The sequence below is a fragment of the Gossypium arboreum genome, chromosome 1, assembly GCF_025698485.1.
Source record: "Gossypium arboreum isolate Shixiya-1 chromosome 1, ASM2569848v2, whole genome shotgun sequence".
NCBI lineage: Eukaryota > Viridiplantae > Streptophyta > Magnoliopsida > Malvales > Malvaceae > Gossypium > Gossypium arboreum.
The window spans coordinates 122,597,635-122,613,411 of NC_069070.1; the positions used below are offsets into that span (position 1 = coordinate 122,597,635).

Sequence of the window (15,777 nt, forward strand, 5' to 3'; positions counted from 1 at the left end):
TATAAGTATAAAAGTATAAATATTATTTAAATAAAGTAAAACTTTCCACCAAACTTTTTATTCTTTATTAATAGAATAAAGAGTAAGAATCAGATGCATTTTTTTTTGAAAATAACTTATTTCCAAATTCTATTCACATTTCCTTTTCTTTCTTTGTTTTCTTTTTCTATAGTAAAGTATATTTTTTATATTTTTAACAAAAATTCCATTTTAAGTTAATCCAACTTCAATTTTTATTCTAATTTCTTAAATTTATTTCATAACTTAAATTTTTATAATCATTTTAAATATTCAATTTTTAACGATACACAAAGTTTAAGATAATTTATATATATATATATAACCAAATAGTTTTCTTTCGAAAATTTAATTGAATTGCGAAAGTATTTAAAAGTTTTTAAGTTGATACAATGCTTAAAATTACTCATAACTCATCTCAACCCTTAAATAGGAGGATAAACGTGCTTTAGCACGCTTAAACCCATGTCTTTCTGTATAGGCAACAATGTTAATGCTAACCGAATTAAGACTCAATCGACATATTTAACCAAATAATTAAATATAAAGTACAATTAAAGTTTAAATTTCCTCTCGTAAACTGGAAACTCTTCAGAAGCTGAAAGCAGAGGCTTCTGTATACAGTCAAAAGAGAATAAAGTGTCAAAGTCATGTTCCTTAACTTAAATTTGGACTTATTTTATTCTTTTTAATAATATAAGGACTAAATTGATTCATTTAATAGTAGAGAGTCTAATTCGATTTGATTTTATCCTGCAAATTACATTCACCCTTATTATATTATTGCTATTGTTCAAAAAAGGTTAAATTATGCTATTAGTCCATTTACCATGCATAAATTGTGGATATAATCTCTATACTTTGATTTGAACTTTTTAGTTATTATATTTTTGAATTTCAAAATTTTATTCTTAATCAAGCGGTAGTCGTTAAATTCATGAAATTCTACTATTTTCAAAATCTTATATCACAAATATATGATCATATGTACTAAATCTACAATCTTTACGCATGATACAAGACTAATAATTAACAAATTTAACGACTACTGTTTGAGTTCATGATTGAAATTTTTAAAATTCGAAAAGTATAAAAATTAAAATCGGCCAATTTAAAAAGTATAACAACTAAAATTAGTCAAATTCAAGTGTAAAAATTAAATCCACAACTTATACATACTACAGGGAATAATAACAGAATTTAACCTTAAAAAAACTGAACTCTTCAATAAGTTAATGCACAAGTAATTGCATTATATACATATATATATATATATATATATATATATATATACCTGAGTGAGATTGGGACCAAACAATTTGCTTAATATTCTTGAACCACCAAACCATCCTTGTTGGTTGGCATCTTCAATTCTCGTCTCAATTTGGTCAAGTAGGTCTCCATATGTTATATTTAGGTTGCCTCTCACAACGTCTATTAAAATATATGTCATTGCTCCGTTTATTGTTTTGGAATTTAAAGCCTACATGTGTATATATATATATTGTTATTAGAAAAAAAATTATCACAATTTGTAAAGGAATTGTCTTGATTTGAACTCGAGACCTAAAGTCAATAAGAGATGAGAAAACTAAGATAAGTTGGGGAATTTCTTACGGATGTGTCCGCAGCAATTTGATTATCTTCGCAAGCACTTATAGAATATGCTATGCCACCACTTGTTTTTTTTCTCACTCCTGATGGAGGACTATTATCTACCCACATTCTCCTGATAAAATCTAGATTATGATTAATTTTTGAATATGTATGGGATGTAAGTAGGTTTTGTTTTAAATTTTATCTGAATACAAAAATCTAATTTGATCAACCTAATTTAATCACAAAAGGTGAACAACTTGAACTCGTCCAACATGAATATGAATTGACACAAAACAAAAACTACAATTCAAACATGAAATAACCCGAAAACAAGATATTCCACACCTGAAATAAGCATAATTTGAAATGATCTAAAAGTCTTTAATGACCTGAATCCAGAATAACCAAAACCGAAAATGACTCAAATTTGAAGTATTCAAGACCCCAAATAATGTTAAACTTAAAAAAGACCTTAAATAATATTGATTAAGTCTTGGCTCAGTCGGCATTATTATTGTTGTAATAAGTTGGAGGATGTGGATTCGAACCTGTTTAAGCATGCAATTTCTGCCACTTTAGGGATTAGAGGGCTTACAGGTACTTCATTATTCAAATTCAAAGTAATCGTAGACCTAAAATTAACCCGAACTGAAATAATCCAATCCTAATCACTCAACTCAAAATTAATTTGAGCTGAACTACTCCAATATTCATTCTATTGATAAGTATAGTTATAAGACAAACTTCCATAAAACTAGATTATAATACAAGTGAAAAAATTAGGGGTGTTTTGTACTTACTTGTCTCTTTCATAGACATGCTCTAGATCAAGAATAGTTCCGCTATGGCAAGCATCAACAATGGCGTGAAGCGTAACACCTTCCGATAATGGCTTAACAATGGTGGCGTAAATGTCATTATCGACAATCATCCCTTCTCTAAGGAAATCAACAGGGCAAATGGTTTCGTCGAACCCATCACGTTCATCTTGATTGAAATCAGGTTGTCGTAACCCGTGACCGGAGTAATAGAAAACCAATGAATCTCCCTTCTGACAACCATTCACCAGCCATTTCAAGCATGTCTCGATGTTAGCCTTCGTTGGAATCAGTCGAGTGTCTGATTCTTCCTCTGTGGGTTGAATTAGATATTGTTTTTTTGTCATTAGTGCTGAGGAAAAAAAAAACTTGAAAGTCAACTCGAACTATGGTATTTGGACCAAGGATATTTGAATCGGTTAGATTGGTTTGATCAATTAAATTGGGAACCAGTCCGAAGAATGATTTTACATAAATTAGAGTGAGAACTAGTACGAACCGATTAAACTAGTTAAAAAATTGATTGAATAGATTTTATTTTTATTTTTAATAATTTTTTAATTGAATCGGTTGGACTAACAAGCGGTGGCCTAACAGTTCAACTATCAGTTTGGTTTAAAAAACAATGGTTTGGACGACTTTTAGAATTCATCTTTATAGTTATGGTTACAGAATCGAATCTTATTTTTATTTAATTTATAATTAATTTTAAATTTTTTATTATGTGAAAAATATTTCATATTTGAAATAAAGAAAATAACATAAAAGTATATAAAAATATTTTTAAAAATTATATAAGAATTATTGATGATTTTTATTTACTTAGAATTTCTTTTAGAAATATTAATGAAATACATTTTAATTTTCAAAATTTATAAAACAAAATCATTTTGTTAAAATTAGTCCAAAATTTAAAACCTAAAATTACGTTAACGACACCAATGACTAGTATTATCAATTTAGATATATTATTAACATTATGAAATAGAGGATGAAATCATAATTAAACTAAAATTAATTTGATTTTAAAAGTTAATATATGTCATAAGTCTTTATATTTTTAAAATTTAAAATTTAGTCCCTATAATTTCATTTCTAAGAATTTGGTCCATTTATTTTTAAATTTTAAATTTTAAATTCAATGTTAACATTGTTGGATTTGTTTTATTAAATTTTTAGTATGAAAATTTGAAATAAAATAAAATACTCACTTGATAGCCATATAATTAAAAAATGGCATTGTAATGAACTTGAATTTAACAAAAAAATTTAACCATGTTAACAATTGAACCTAAATTTTGAAATCTAGAAAATATAAAAACTAAATTCTAAATTTTTAAAAATTCAGGGACTTATGACATATTTAAAAAAATACTCACCTGTGAGCACTAAAATATTTCGCTCTAGAAATCCGTACGTTTGAGTCAATAAAGTTTTCATGTTCATCACATCGTTAATGGTCCCTTTAAGCTTATACTTCCATTTCTTGTAACTCACGCCACAAAGCACCGCTCGTTTCTTCGCCGGCGGTTGGTTGCCGGATTCGTCCAAAGCACAAAGCTTGGACGGCGGCGAGGATGATGACCCCGATGAATCCGAAAGTCTCTGGGTGTTACCGAGCAGTAATTTCTTCAGTTTCTCCATAGGTTTACTTATCTTCCCCTGCTCTAGGGAAGTCGCCGGCGACGGTTTCTTTATAATTGGATTGACCTCGCCGCATTTTCCGCAAGTAATTTTCTCGGCATAGGCCGGGACCGTTAGCTTCTGCCGGCAACGGAGGCACACGATTTTGATTACCATTTCATCAGATAAAAGGTTATATCTTTCTTGAAGTTCTAATGGAACATTTCAACTCATCTTATATTATTATATGAGGAGATGTTCATTTTTAGCCTCAGTCCCTGTATTCTTCTAACTTTTGAAATTTAATCCTTTTACTTAATTTAAAAATTAAAAATCTAATTAATAACACAATTTATACTTGTTAAATTCGGGACTACAATTAAAATGAATCGGTATAATTCGCAAACGATGACAATTACAATACATTTAGACCTAATTTAGAATAAATACGAATAAGATCCACACACATTGGAACTTAAACCAAAATAAAATCTAGATTAAAAATCCATGTAAGATAATCACGTATAGTGAAATTTGAACTTGAAATTACAATCTTTCTAGAACACAAGGTCTTATTCGTAAATTTTTATATATTTATTATAAATAAGCTCTTAATTCGTAATTTATATCAAAGTAAACTATTTTTAATGTCTAGTCATGAATTTCGCCTTTCTACTTTATAAAAACTAAAAGGTCAGTCTTTCTACTTTAATTTATCAAAATTTGATCTTTGTAATTTACAAAACCTGAGAAATTAACCTAATTCTCAGTAAACACGTGAATTTAAACTACTAATTTTTGCTACTTTGTTGCATGCAAATTGCTGAACTATCGATTTTTACTAACTTATTGCATATAAACCTTTTTTTTATGTAATTGCATATATATTATTGAATTGTTAAAGATTTAACAGTGACATTCAATTGGACTAATTTTTAGATTTTCTAAAGCACAAAAGCCAAATTCTAATAAACAAAAATAGAAGGACTAACTTCTTAATTTTCATAAAATAAATGGACGGAATTAATAATTAGACCGGTATTTTAACTTGTAATCTACTTGGATTGTGAAAAGAAAATCACGTAAGAAATATTTTATAATATTTACAAATAATGTTTGAATAAAATAATTAAAATTTACTTTTAGGTCCTCCATATTTTTGTTTAATTTACGTGTCATTCTATTATTCACTTATAGTGTATAGAATTTATGCACTTACGATATATCAAATATTATTCGTTTTAATAATTTTCGATTAAGTTAATACGATTGACTCGTAACATAAACTCAATTAAAATTTTAATATAAATATAAAACTATAAATATTATTTAAATAAAGTAAAATTTTCCACCAAACTTTTTATTCTTTATTAATAGAATACAGAGTAAGAATCAGATGCATTTTCTTTTTGAAAATAAGTTATTTTCAAATTCTATTCACATTTCCTTTTCTTTTTCTTTTTTTTTTTTCATTTTTCTAGTAAAGTATTTTTTTATATTCTTAACAAAAACTCCACTTTTAAGTTAATCCAACTTCAATTTTTATTCTAAATTCTTAATTATTTTCTTTTCATAACTTAAATTTTTATAATCGAATTTTAAGAATATACAAAATTTAAGATAATTTATATATATTTAACCAAATAGTTTTTATTTTTGAAAATTTAGTTCAACTGCGAAAGTGTTTAAAAGTTTTAAAGTGGATATAATTTTAAAACTACTCATAACTCATTCTTACCCTTAAATATGAGGATAAACGTGTTTCAGCACACTTAAACTCACGTCATACGTATAGGTAACAATATTAATGACAATCAAATTAAGCCTCAATCAACATATTTAATCAAATAATTAAATACTGCGTTTTTTAGTTACGGTTGAGAAATTTCAAATAATTATCTAATTAACAATAAGTTAAATGATTATAAAAATCTAATTTAAGAACATTTTAGATCGTGGTAAGTATATTTCTTTTCCTCTCACCTGAAGACCGTCCATCAAGAATATTCTTAATTTCTACGGAAAAAATCAATATAATAAGTTAAAAACTATATTTATTTGATACAATTTGAATTTTTATTTAATTTTTAGGATATAAAAAATATATATTTAAAATAGTAAAAATTATTTTAATTTATTTGGAAAAATATTTTTATTACAAAATTTTTAAAATTTTATTAAATAATATAAAAATCATGACCATTTTTAAAATAAATAAAAGAATCCAAGACTTAAATTTAATATGAAAAGAAAGAAAAAAACTATGTCGAACCGAATTACTATGAATAATTAAAAAAAACCGATCCAACGTAGAGGGACTTTTATAAGAAGAAACTTTAAAAATATAAAAATTAATTAATAAAAGGTATATATACCTTACTTTAAATTATGGTCCACATATGTTTAGGCAACCGAATATTGTTGTTTTTATTAATTCATTTGACTTCCCATTGCCGACACAAATGATACAACCATTTGTTATTTCAAATACTTCATAATTATGCCACGTGGATAAAAATTACGTATTTTGATAAAAATAAGAATATTTTTATAAAATAATTGGAAATCGTGATTTTTTTATTTAAATATTTTCATATTTTTATAAATTTATATAAAATAGATAATGTAAATTTTGGCCCTTAAACTTGACATTATATCTATTTTGGTCATTGAATTTGGTTTTTGTCAAATTGATTGGATTGAGATATACTAGTCCAAATTAAGGGGTTGAACCAATTGAATTAGAAATTGCTTGAAACTAATAAAAATCGAAAGTTAGGATAGAAACAATAGTTGAAGATGTTGAACTAGTTTAATAATTTTTTATTTTTAAAATTTTAATGAATTTTTAATTATGTACTTAATTAATTTTATTTAACGATTGAGCAGATCAAACAGATTAAATCGAAATTTAATGGTCTGATTGGTTTAACCACTAGTGCAATTACTAGAACATTGTACGCAACACTTCAAAGATTGTACTACATCTTGAAAATTTATATAGCAATTTTATTTTCAAGTGAAGATATGAAACAATCTCAAAGTGTCACGTTATTAACTTTTTTCAAATAATTAGAATAATTTTAATTTTTAAATTTAATTATTTAAAATAAAAAGGACTTAATTGTAAAATTTAAAATTCAGAAATTATATTAAAATATCTTTATAAAAAAAAAGATAATGGGAATAGGGTGTGGTTATCAAAGGATGCGGTTGGCATGTTAGTTGTAGGTTCCACAAGAAGGGTGAAAGTGCAATTAGAGATAGAGGTTAAATTCCTTAAACAAGGACTACGATCAATGGCCACATCATCATGACACGGAAAAAGGAAGATACATGATATGTTCACATTACTTGGATGTACCATTAACATGATTAATTTTTAGACTAAATTTTATAATAGAAGAGATAATTTTGGTATCAAATTGAAACAAAATAAAATTTTAAATACCAAATTGTTATGCTCAAGTTAAAAGAAAAAAGAAAAGGGAATCTTTAGTCCTTCAACTTGGCTATTTTTCTCAACTAGGCCCTTAAATTTTTTCTATATTAGTCTTTAAACTTGACAATATTTTTTAATTTTGGTCTATGTGATGATATGGTATTATAAGATTTTGCCACACAATCACTTAATTTTTAATAAAAATACCATTTTTAGTTAATGATATGACACAATTTTTGAGTGCTACGCTATCATGTGACCAAATTTGGGAAAAAACGTCTAGTTAAATAATTAATGTAGTAACTTGGATAAAAAATTAGGGACCAAATTTAAAAAATTACCAATTTAAGGACTAAATGTGGCTTTTATCTCAAGAATGAAAAACAAATAAAAATAATAAAAATTTAAAGGATAAACTACACCCAAGGTCACTAACTATTAGTAAATTTAGTTTTGGTCACTTAACTTTAAAAAGTTATAAAATAGTCATTAAACTATTTAAAAGTTTTCATTTAAGTCATTGAACTATTTGAATTTTTTTATTTAAGTCACTAAGTTTTCACTAAGTTTTTTTTAAAGTCCGAATAGTAAGATCTAAGCAACAATTTGATGCTCAGTACGGTGGATCAATATTTATTGGCAAGTAGAAGAACATATCTTAGATCCAAGTCGATCTGACAGTTAGTGTCAAAGATTGGAGAAAAACGTTGTTTGGATTTTCGCTTGCAAATTCATAATGTTCAAAATTGTTTCATGAAAAAAACTGAACTGTAGAAAAGAATGAGAAGAAGAGCTTTCAATTGGTATAAGTGGTTCGAACAAAGAATGTCATATAACAACAATTTTAATAGTTTAGTGACTTAAATGAAAACTTTCAAATAATTTAATAACCATTTTGTAACTTTTTGAAGTTAAGTGATCAAAACATATACTTACTAATAATCAAATGGCCTTAGGTGTAATTTACCAAAAATTAGAAAAAAGGAAAAGAAACAGAAACAAAAAGTCAAAAGTTGCTTTCCCTTCTCTAAAACACAACCTCTCAAATCCCTCTGAAAAATCCTCTCAAATTTTCTTTCCATCCCACCATCCCCCAAAATCACCATGGCCGCTACTTCACCACGTGAGGAAAATGTCTACAAGGCGAAACTCGCCGAGCAAGCCGAGCGCTACGAGGAGATGGTTAAGTTCATGGAAACCGTCGTTTCGTCCGTCGTTGCTCCCGACGAACTTACCGTCGAGGAACGGAATCTCCTCTCCGTTGCCTACAAGAACGTGATCGGCGCCCGCCGTGCTTCCTGGAGGATCGTTTCTTCCATCGAGCAGAAAGAGGAAGGACGTGGCAACGCCGATCATGTCTCCATCATTCGTGAGTACAGGGCCAAGATCGAGGCTGAGTTGTCTGATATTTGTGCCGGAATTTTGAAGCTTCTCGAAGAGAAGCTCGTTCCGGCTGCCGGGAACGGAGATTCCAAGGTCTTTTATCTGAAGATGAAGGGAGATTACCATAGGTACTTGGCTGAGTTCAAGACTGGTGATGACCGGAAAGCCGCTGCTGAGAATACGCTCTCTGCGTATAAATCTGCTCAGGTTTGTGCTCATTTTCGTAATTTGTTCATTTCCTTGCCTTGATTTGATGTAATTTTTTAAAATAAATTTGTGCTTAGATCTGGATCTGCTTTGAATTGCTTAGAAGACATAACATTGAATTACAATGGAAAGTTTATGAAAATTATCAAGAAGAAAATGATCTCAACACTATGGGTTTTAAATTAGTATTATATGGGTTTCCACCATTTGTATGATTTGAGTAACTGAAATTCCTGTTAGACCAAAGCAAAATTGTGTTTTTATATCTAAAATTCTGAACCACAGTCAGTCCTCTTAGACTCCACACGGCATAAACTTCAAAATGCGTTCAGTAGTTTGTACTAATCCAATTCAAACAAAGATATTCGGTGGTTCAATTTATTGATCCTTTTCTTGTCTTGTTAATGATTTGCCTTTGGATCTGATTTTACATTTTAATAGAAGATTTTACCGAAGTGATAATGATTTATGTGTTTTATCCATAGTTCCAGTCTTTTATTGCTTTTACCAGCATCCTTTTGTTCTGCTTTCTTTCAGGACATTGCAGTTTCCGAGCTCGCTCCAACTCATCCTATTCGTTTGGGATTGGCTCTGAACTTTTCTGTCTTCTACTATGAGATCTTGAATTCTCCTGACCGCGCTTGCAGTCTTGCAAAACAAGTAGGATAACAAAGCTTTGGAATTTTAGTTTACTGACTATATTCACGTTGGTCATCTAAAACATTCGAGAAGGGGAGCTTGGGGGTTTATACTTCTGAATTGTATTATCTTTGTTACTTGTGCTTTTCATTTTCCCAACCGTGTCATACATATTTGGATATAGGGATAAGGATAAACTACATTAGTAGGCACCCGACTATGGTTTTTTCTGTTTTAGTCACCTAACTATGACAAGTTACAAAATGGTTATTCAACTATCTTGGATTTTTGGTTGTTTCCATTTTTACATTAGCCAACTGGGGATAATAGTTGGGTGACCAAAAAAGAAATTTACTAATAGTTGGGTGACTTCTACTTTAGTTCACCCTAGAGATAATGATCTTGCAAATATATGGAAAAACTTGCATGTCATCGGAAACATACCCATATACAATACTTACCCAAGGAGTCCAAGTAAATATAAATCATTACAAATCTATATTTGCTCTTTATTTTTGTATTCAAATTCTATTTAGTCAACAATTTCTGTTTATTTTCCTCAGGCTTTTGATGAAGCCATCTCGGAGCTTGATACTCTCGGAGAGGATTCATACAAAGACAGCACTCTGATAATGCAACTTCTTCGTGATAACCTTACTTTGTGGACCTCGGATATGCAGGTTAGAATGCGCACAGTTGGTTTTAACTTTTCATATATCGAATTCTTTTATTAACTATTATTTGTTTTTTTAACTATTTAGGAGGATGGAACCGATGAAATCAAAGAAGCCTCCAAACCTGAGGATGAGAAACAACAGTAAAATCCCTAATCTTCGAGTTAGTATTTTACTTCTCTGGTTGTTTTTGTATGGAGAAGTTGATTGGTCCCACTATCCCTTCAGTTTGCTTTATATTTAAAAAAAAAACCTTGAAAATACTGCTAAAAGTTTCTTGGAATTTCGCCATATATATATTTAGTTGAAGCTTTCTAATTATAGTGGGGGCATTGTGCACTATTTCCTAATTGTTTACTTCACAATAATGGAACTGATGATTTGAGATATTTTTCTAAGCTTAATGATTTTGATACTACTGTTGCTTGCATTGGATCAATCACTTGGATGTTTGTGATTATTATTTTCAATTGAATGTTTGTTATCGAAGTCCTTTGCCTGGATCCGACACCTATCGGATCTTGTGGATGGAAAAAACAGTGCTGGTAGGACTCCAACCCTACTCCGAATTTAGTACGGATCCAATGTGACCCTTGAATACAGAGTAGTCTCACATAAAAAAAAGGCCTGTCTTTTCCTGGGGATGAATCCCAACTGCTTGGTCTTTCTATATTATTTTACTAGGCTTTGAGTACTAGTGTTGGGTATCAATACGTGATGGGTATAGGTATATTTAATATTTCCTATTGTTTTTCATGCATTTGGAGGATTCTTGGATGATCTTATTATCATACTTATGTCCGATTATGCAGAGGGAATCGGGGTTGGACACATCTATATATATATAATGTGTTTGATTGGGTTATTCCCACGAGTTAATTGTAGGTGGGGAATTATTTGTAACCTTATTTCATTTACAAAGCTTAGATTGCATTTGACTCTTCTACTAAAAGCTTGACAAAAAGTAGTGGTTCCGTTAAACTTTTTAGTCATTTTTACCATTACAAATAAATCATTATACGTCAGTGTGAGGCTTATGTGGCTTGTCACATGTCACATGTAACAGATTATTAGTTATTTTGTCAATAATATTAGTTTTTAACAATAAAAATAAAAATAGATAATTTCTTTTAAGATAGTAGCCTCCAAAATATTTTTCTTTTTTAGATTGTTTTTATTTTATTTTATATTTTATATAAACTCTACAAAATTCAATTAATAAGTCTCCTACAACGACCCCCACTTTTCGCATAACTTCTGTTTATATAACGTCCAAACCATTACTTAGTCCTGGTTGAAATTATGTTTAAGAGATTAAACTTTTGAATATAAAAGACGTATCAATTAAATTTTAAGCATATAAAGAGTATTAGAAATTTTATTGAAACGTACACAAATTTTGAATATAAATGTGTGCTATACAATAAATAATAAAATATATGGTTTAAAATTAATTAATAATAATACATAAAATATGTAAAGTATTTAAACAAAACTATTAGATTCAATTGTTTAGATATACAATTGATGGATGTAATAAAGTGTGTATAATAAAATTAAAATGTATAAATATATTAAAATAATATTTTAATTTAGTGATAAATTAAAGTTTTTACTAATGCAATTTAATATGGTTCAAATCTCACTAACTGCAAATATATGCAATTCAGTGTGGTTTAAAATATGTAGTATTTAATTGACTTGTAATACCAACTCAAGTAAGAACTTAAATAATAATATAGATAAAGTGTGGGTTGAGAACCATATTAGTTTACTTTAATAAAAATAATTATTCTTCAAAACATATTTATATATATAATATTATTTTTACATTGCAGGTGCAATATTTTAAAATTAAATTGTTTTTAGGTACTTTATTGTAAAATTTGGAGGGTTTTTCCTTCACTTTTATTGAAAAAGAAAACTGAAATTAATGCTAAAATGAAAAAAAAACTAAAAGATGAAATGATGTTTCTAATCCAAATATTCATTGTAAAATTTCTAAGTTATTTTTGTTACTAAAAAATTAAAATTAATTTTTAAAGAATAAAAAATTTAAAAATAAAATGAGTGATGAAAATAAAATTTTATTAAAATTGAGTGATAAAAATAAGTGTATTTAACTGTAAAGGATAAAAGTATATAATCGAATAGAATAAATTGCAATTTTTTATTTTTATTTTTATGCCTAATATCAAAACTTATGAATCCAACTTTGAATTTACCTTTTTTAACATTAAATTTTTAATGACAATAATACACCTATACAGTTATTTATATCTCATCCAAGCCAACCATAAACTCCGGTTAATTGTCTGAAAAATCTGTCCTTTTTCGTCCACCCAAAAAAAACCCAGACACCACGAGCTTTGTCCTTTCGTTACCAAACAAAGAATTTCCCAAAAAAAAGAAAGAGGGAGAAACGGAAAAACCCTGGAGAGAGAAAAGACTGGTAGAAATGGACGACGGCAACACCACCGAGGCGGAGCGATGGCTAACTATAGCGGCGAAGCTACTCGCTTCCGGCGACTTTCACGGGACCAGGACTTTCGCGATCCGAGCTCGAGAATCGGCACCTGTCCTCGCCGACCAAATCTTAGCTGTCACCGACACTCTCTTAACCGCTCAATCTAACCCTCGTGACTGGTACGGTATCCTCCAACTCGTTCCTTTAACTCAATCCATGGAAGTTGTGGAGAGTCAGTATAGGAAACTCGCGATTCTCTTGAACCCTGTGAAGAACACGTTGTCTTTTGCGGATCAAGCGTTTCGGTTCGTTTCTGAAGCTTGGAATGTGCTGTCGAATCCTTCTAATAAGCTCATTTACGATAATGAGTTGAGGTTTCTTCAGTTTGGTCATGTGAGTCAACTCGGTCAGCAACATTATCAACAAGAACAGCCACAAGTTCAGCAACCGCAACCGCAGACGCAGACGCTGTTTATGCAGCAACCACCACCGCCGAAAGAAACCCAAACGCTATTTATGCAAACGCCGTTGAAAGAAACGCAAGCGCAAGTTACGCAATCACTGTTTGTGAGAAGCCCTAGAGATAATAACAGTGATGGAAATGCTACATTAGAAGGAGGGGAGCAGTTGGGTTTAAATAATTATTCTTCTGAGTCAACTTGGACGAGGCAGATTAATCAGACTGGTTTAACTCAGCCGAGTCAGATTAACCAGACGGGATCTGTTGGTTCGAGCCAAATTAGTTGGCCGGAGCCAACACGGACTACCCCCATTAATCAACCTGAGGCTGTTGGGGAAAACCAGATTAATCAGACTGAGCTGACTCGGATGGGTCAGATTAATCACTCAGCAGCTCCTGCTCCTGCTCCTGCTCCTGCTCCTGCTCCTACTCCTACTACTACTCCTACTAAGGAGCATAGTCGGGTAGAGCCAACTGGTGCGAGTCAGGAAACCAATTCGGCTCAGGCTAGTCAAGCTACCGAGTTAGAGGGATCAACTTTCTGGACAGCTTGTCCGCACTGTTACTCTCGTTTTGAGTATCCGAAGATGTACGAGAATTGTACACTAAGGTGTCAGACTAAGGACTGCAGGAAAGCTTTCCATGCGGTTGTGATACCTTCTCCACCTGCTCAGACAGAGCCAACTGGTGTGACTCGGGCCAATCAAGCTATTGAGTCAGAGGAACCGACATTCTGGACGGCTTGTCCATACTGTTACACACTCTGTGAATACCTGAAGGTGTACGAGGACTGTACGCTAAGGTGTCAAACTAAGAACTGTAGGAGAGCTTTCCATGCAGTTGTGATACCACCGCCACCGATGAACGGAAAGGACACATATATCTGCTCCTGGGGTTTTTTCCCTATAGGATTATCTCGTAATGGTAATTTCCCAAATTGGTCACCTATTTCGACCATGTTTGCTTGCCCTAACAACAAGAATGCTGGAAAACAAATGAATACCAAAAAGTCTTCTCCAAAGCTGTTTTATGATGAACAAGATGTATATGTAGAGATCTCTGATTCGAGCATTAGTTCCGAGAATGAGGATGATGATGATGATTGGCGAAATGAAAAGAGGGAGAAAAAGGTGAACAATTCTAAAGGGAAAGGATCTAGGGGGAGATATGCAAAGAAACCACAGAGTGAGAGAATGAAGCAGGGGGGTGATGACCAAGTTAATGCGGATCATGGTGGAAATTCGACTGGTGCATCCATGGTGCCGGACAGTGTGTCAACTGCTGAATCAAGCAGAAGGAAGCAGATGAAACGAGGAACGAAGGTTTTGGGGAAGTTGGATTTGAACGTAGAGTTTCGGAACGAGGCAGAAGAGCCAGTGGCAGGGAGGAGTAAGGGGAATGATGCCGGAAACGAGGAAGAGGATAACAATGAAGGGAACGGTTTTTTCGAGGGTCTAGATGAATTTTTCAGTAGTTTGCCTATACTCTCAGTTGTCGGGGATGATAAAGTTAAGGCTTCTGAGTGAAGTAAGATCGTTTTATCCCCGCACGGTTGTAGTGGCTTTAATTGTATGCTTATTGTATTGTAATTATATGGAAGGTACTAAGGATCTCATTTCATAGTTCTTCCCTGACCTGAATTAGACTGTACATTTTGCATCATCATGTTTTGTCATTATTTTCCTGTTTGGTAAGATAGGTTAGAGAACTTACTGTACATACCATGAGACATTTTCCAGGTTGAAGATTGAATATTCTGCTTACTGTGATACTTGCAGAATCGCACGAATGGATGGTAAGTTCTCTGACTGTTCTTTTTTATTGAGTTATTTAGGCTTGTTAATATTTCTCTGGAGAAAGCTTCACTGGATTGTGGATTAATAGCAGAATAAAATTCATCATTATGGATCTTTATCGATTTAGTTTTTGATGCTTATGTTTTCCTCATTATATGCGTATGTTTCCGTAAGTGGTTTTTGCTTACCAATCTAAAAGATGCAGAACTGTGCCCATCCTTTAACTTTGTATTTGTCATGTAAGCTTTAACTGCTTTGTGAGTCTTGCTTGGCAGCTTTGGGTCCTCTCACTCTCTTTTATCCAACTATTAGTTATTTACCTTGACTGGATACTTGGTAATGTTACTAACCCGGAATTAGTTTTGAAGCTGCATTTCTGGCCTTCTTGTCACTTCAAAAATGGCATTTCTTTAAGTTGTTTCCAGCTCTTATTGTATATTAAGAACCGAACCACCCAAACCTTATGGGAACAACGTATAGTCCTTTAGGCCTTATGGTATGAAAGACCTTATTTATAGTCTACAATTCCTTTTGCAGGTTGAAAACATTTTAATCATCGGCAATCGCTCTGCTGTGGCGACACTGGCATCCAATACCTCCATGAGGATGCAAGACGAGGTAGATTCAAGGTTTTTTTTTTTTTTTTCGGTT

At 31.0% G+C, this 15,777-nt stretch overlaps 3 protein-coding genes across 4 annotated transcripts; 2 read left to right on the forward strand and 1 right to left on the reverse strand.

Moving 5' to 3' along the window:
• Window positions 1-351: 351 nt before the first annotated feature.
• LOC108481308 (metacaspase-1-like) lies at window positions 352-4,305 on the reverse strand. Of its 2 annotated transcripts, none has more exons than XM_053025304.1 (5): window positions 3,815-4,305; window positions 2,418-2,787; window positions 1,636-1,747; window positions 1,313-1,501; window positions 352-632 (listed from the first exon to the last, which is right to left on the reverse strand). In XM_053025304.1, exons 1-5 carry the CDS (start codon window positions 4,233-4,235, stop codon window positions 573-575), a joined length of 1,152 nt encoding a protein of 383 aa, XP_052881264.1. In that variant the 5' UTR covers window positions 4,236-4,305; the 3' UTR covers window positions 352-572. The 2 variants fall into 2 exon arrangements, with proteins under 2 accessions (XP_052881264.1, XP_017639949.1); XM_017784460.2 differs by having other exon boundaries at window positions 2,418-2,748; window positions 3,815-4,303.
• Window positions 4,306-8,470: 4,165 nt separating this feature from the next.
• LOC108482872 (14-3-3-like protein) lies at window positions 8,471-10,792 on the forward strand. Its single transcript, XM_017785961.2, has 4 exons — window positions 8,471-9,090; window positions 9,628-9,750; window positions 10,293-10,409; window positions 10,491-10,792. Exons 1-4 carry the CDS (start codon window positions 8,605-8,607, stop codon window positions 10,548-10,550), a joined length of 786 nt encoding a protein of 261 aa, XP_017641450.1. The 5' UTR covers window positions 8,471-8,604; the 3' UTR covers window positions 10,551-10,792.
• A 1,883-nt stretch (window positions 10,793-12,675) lies between these two features.
• Window positions 12,676-14,992, forward strand: LOC108482870 (uncharacterized). The gene has a single exon (XM_017785958.2). It carries the CDS (start codon window positions 12,862-12,864, stop codon window positions 14,854-14,856), a length of 1,995 nt encoding a protein of 664 aa, XP_017641447.1. The 5' UTR covers window positions 12,676-12,861; the 3' UTR covers window positions 14,857-14,992.
• The last annotated feature ends 785 nt before the right edge of the window (window positions 14,993-15,777 follow it).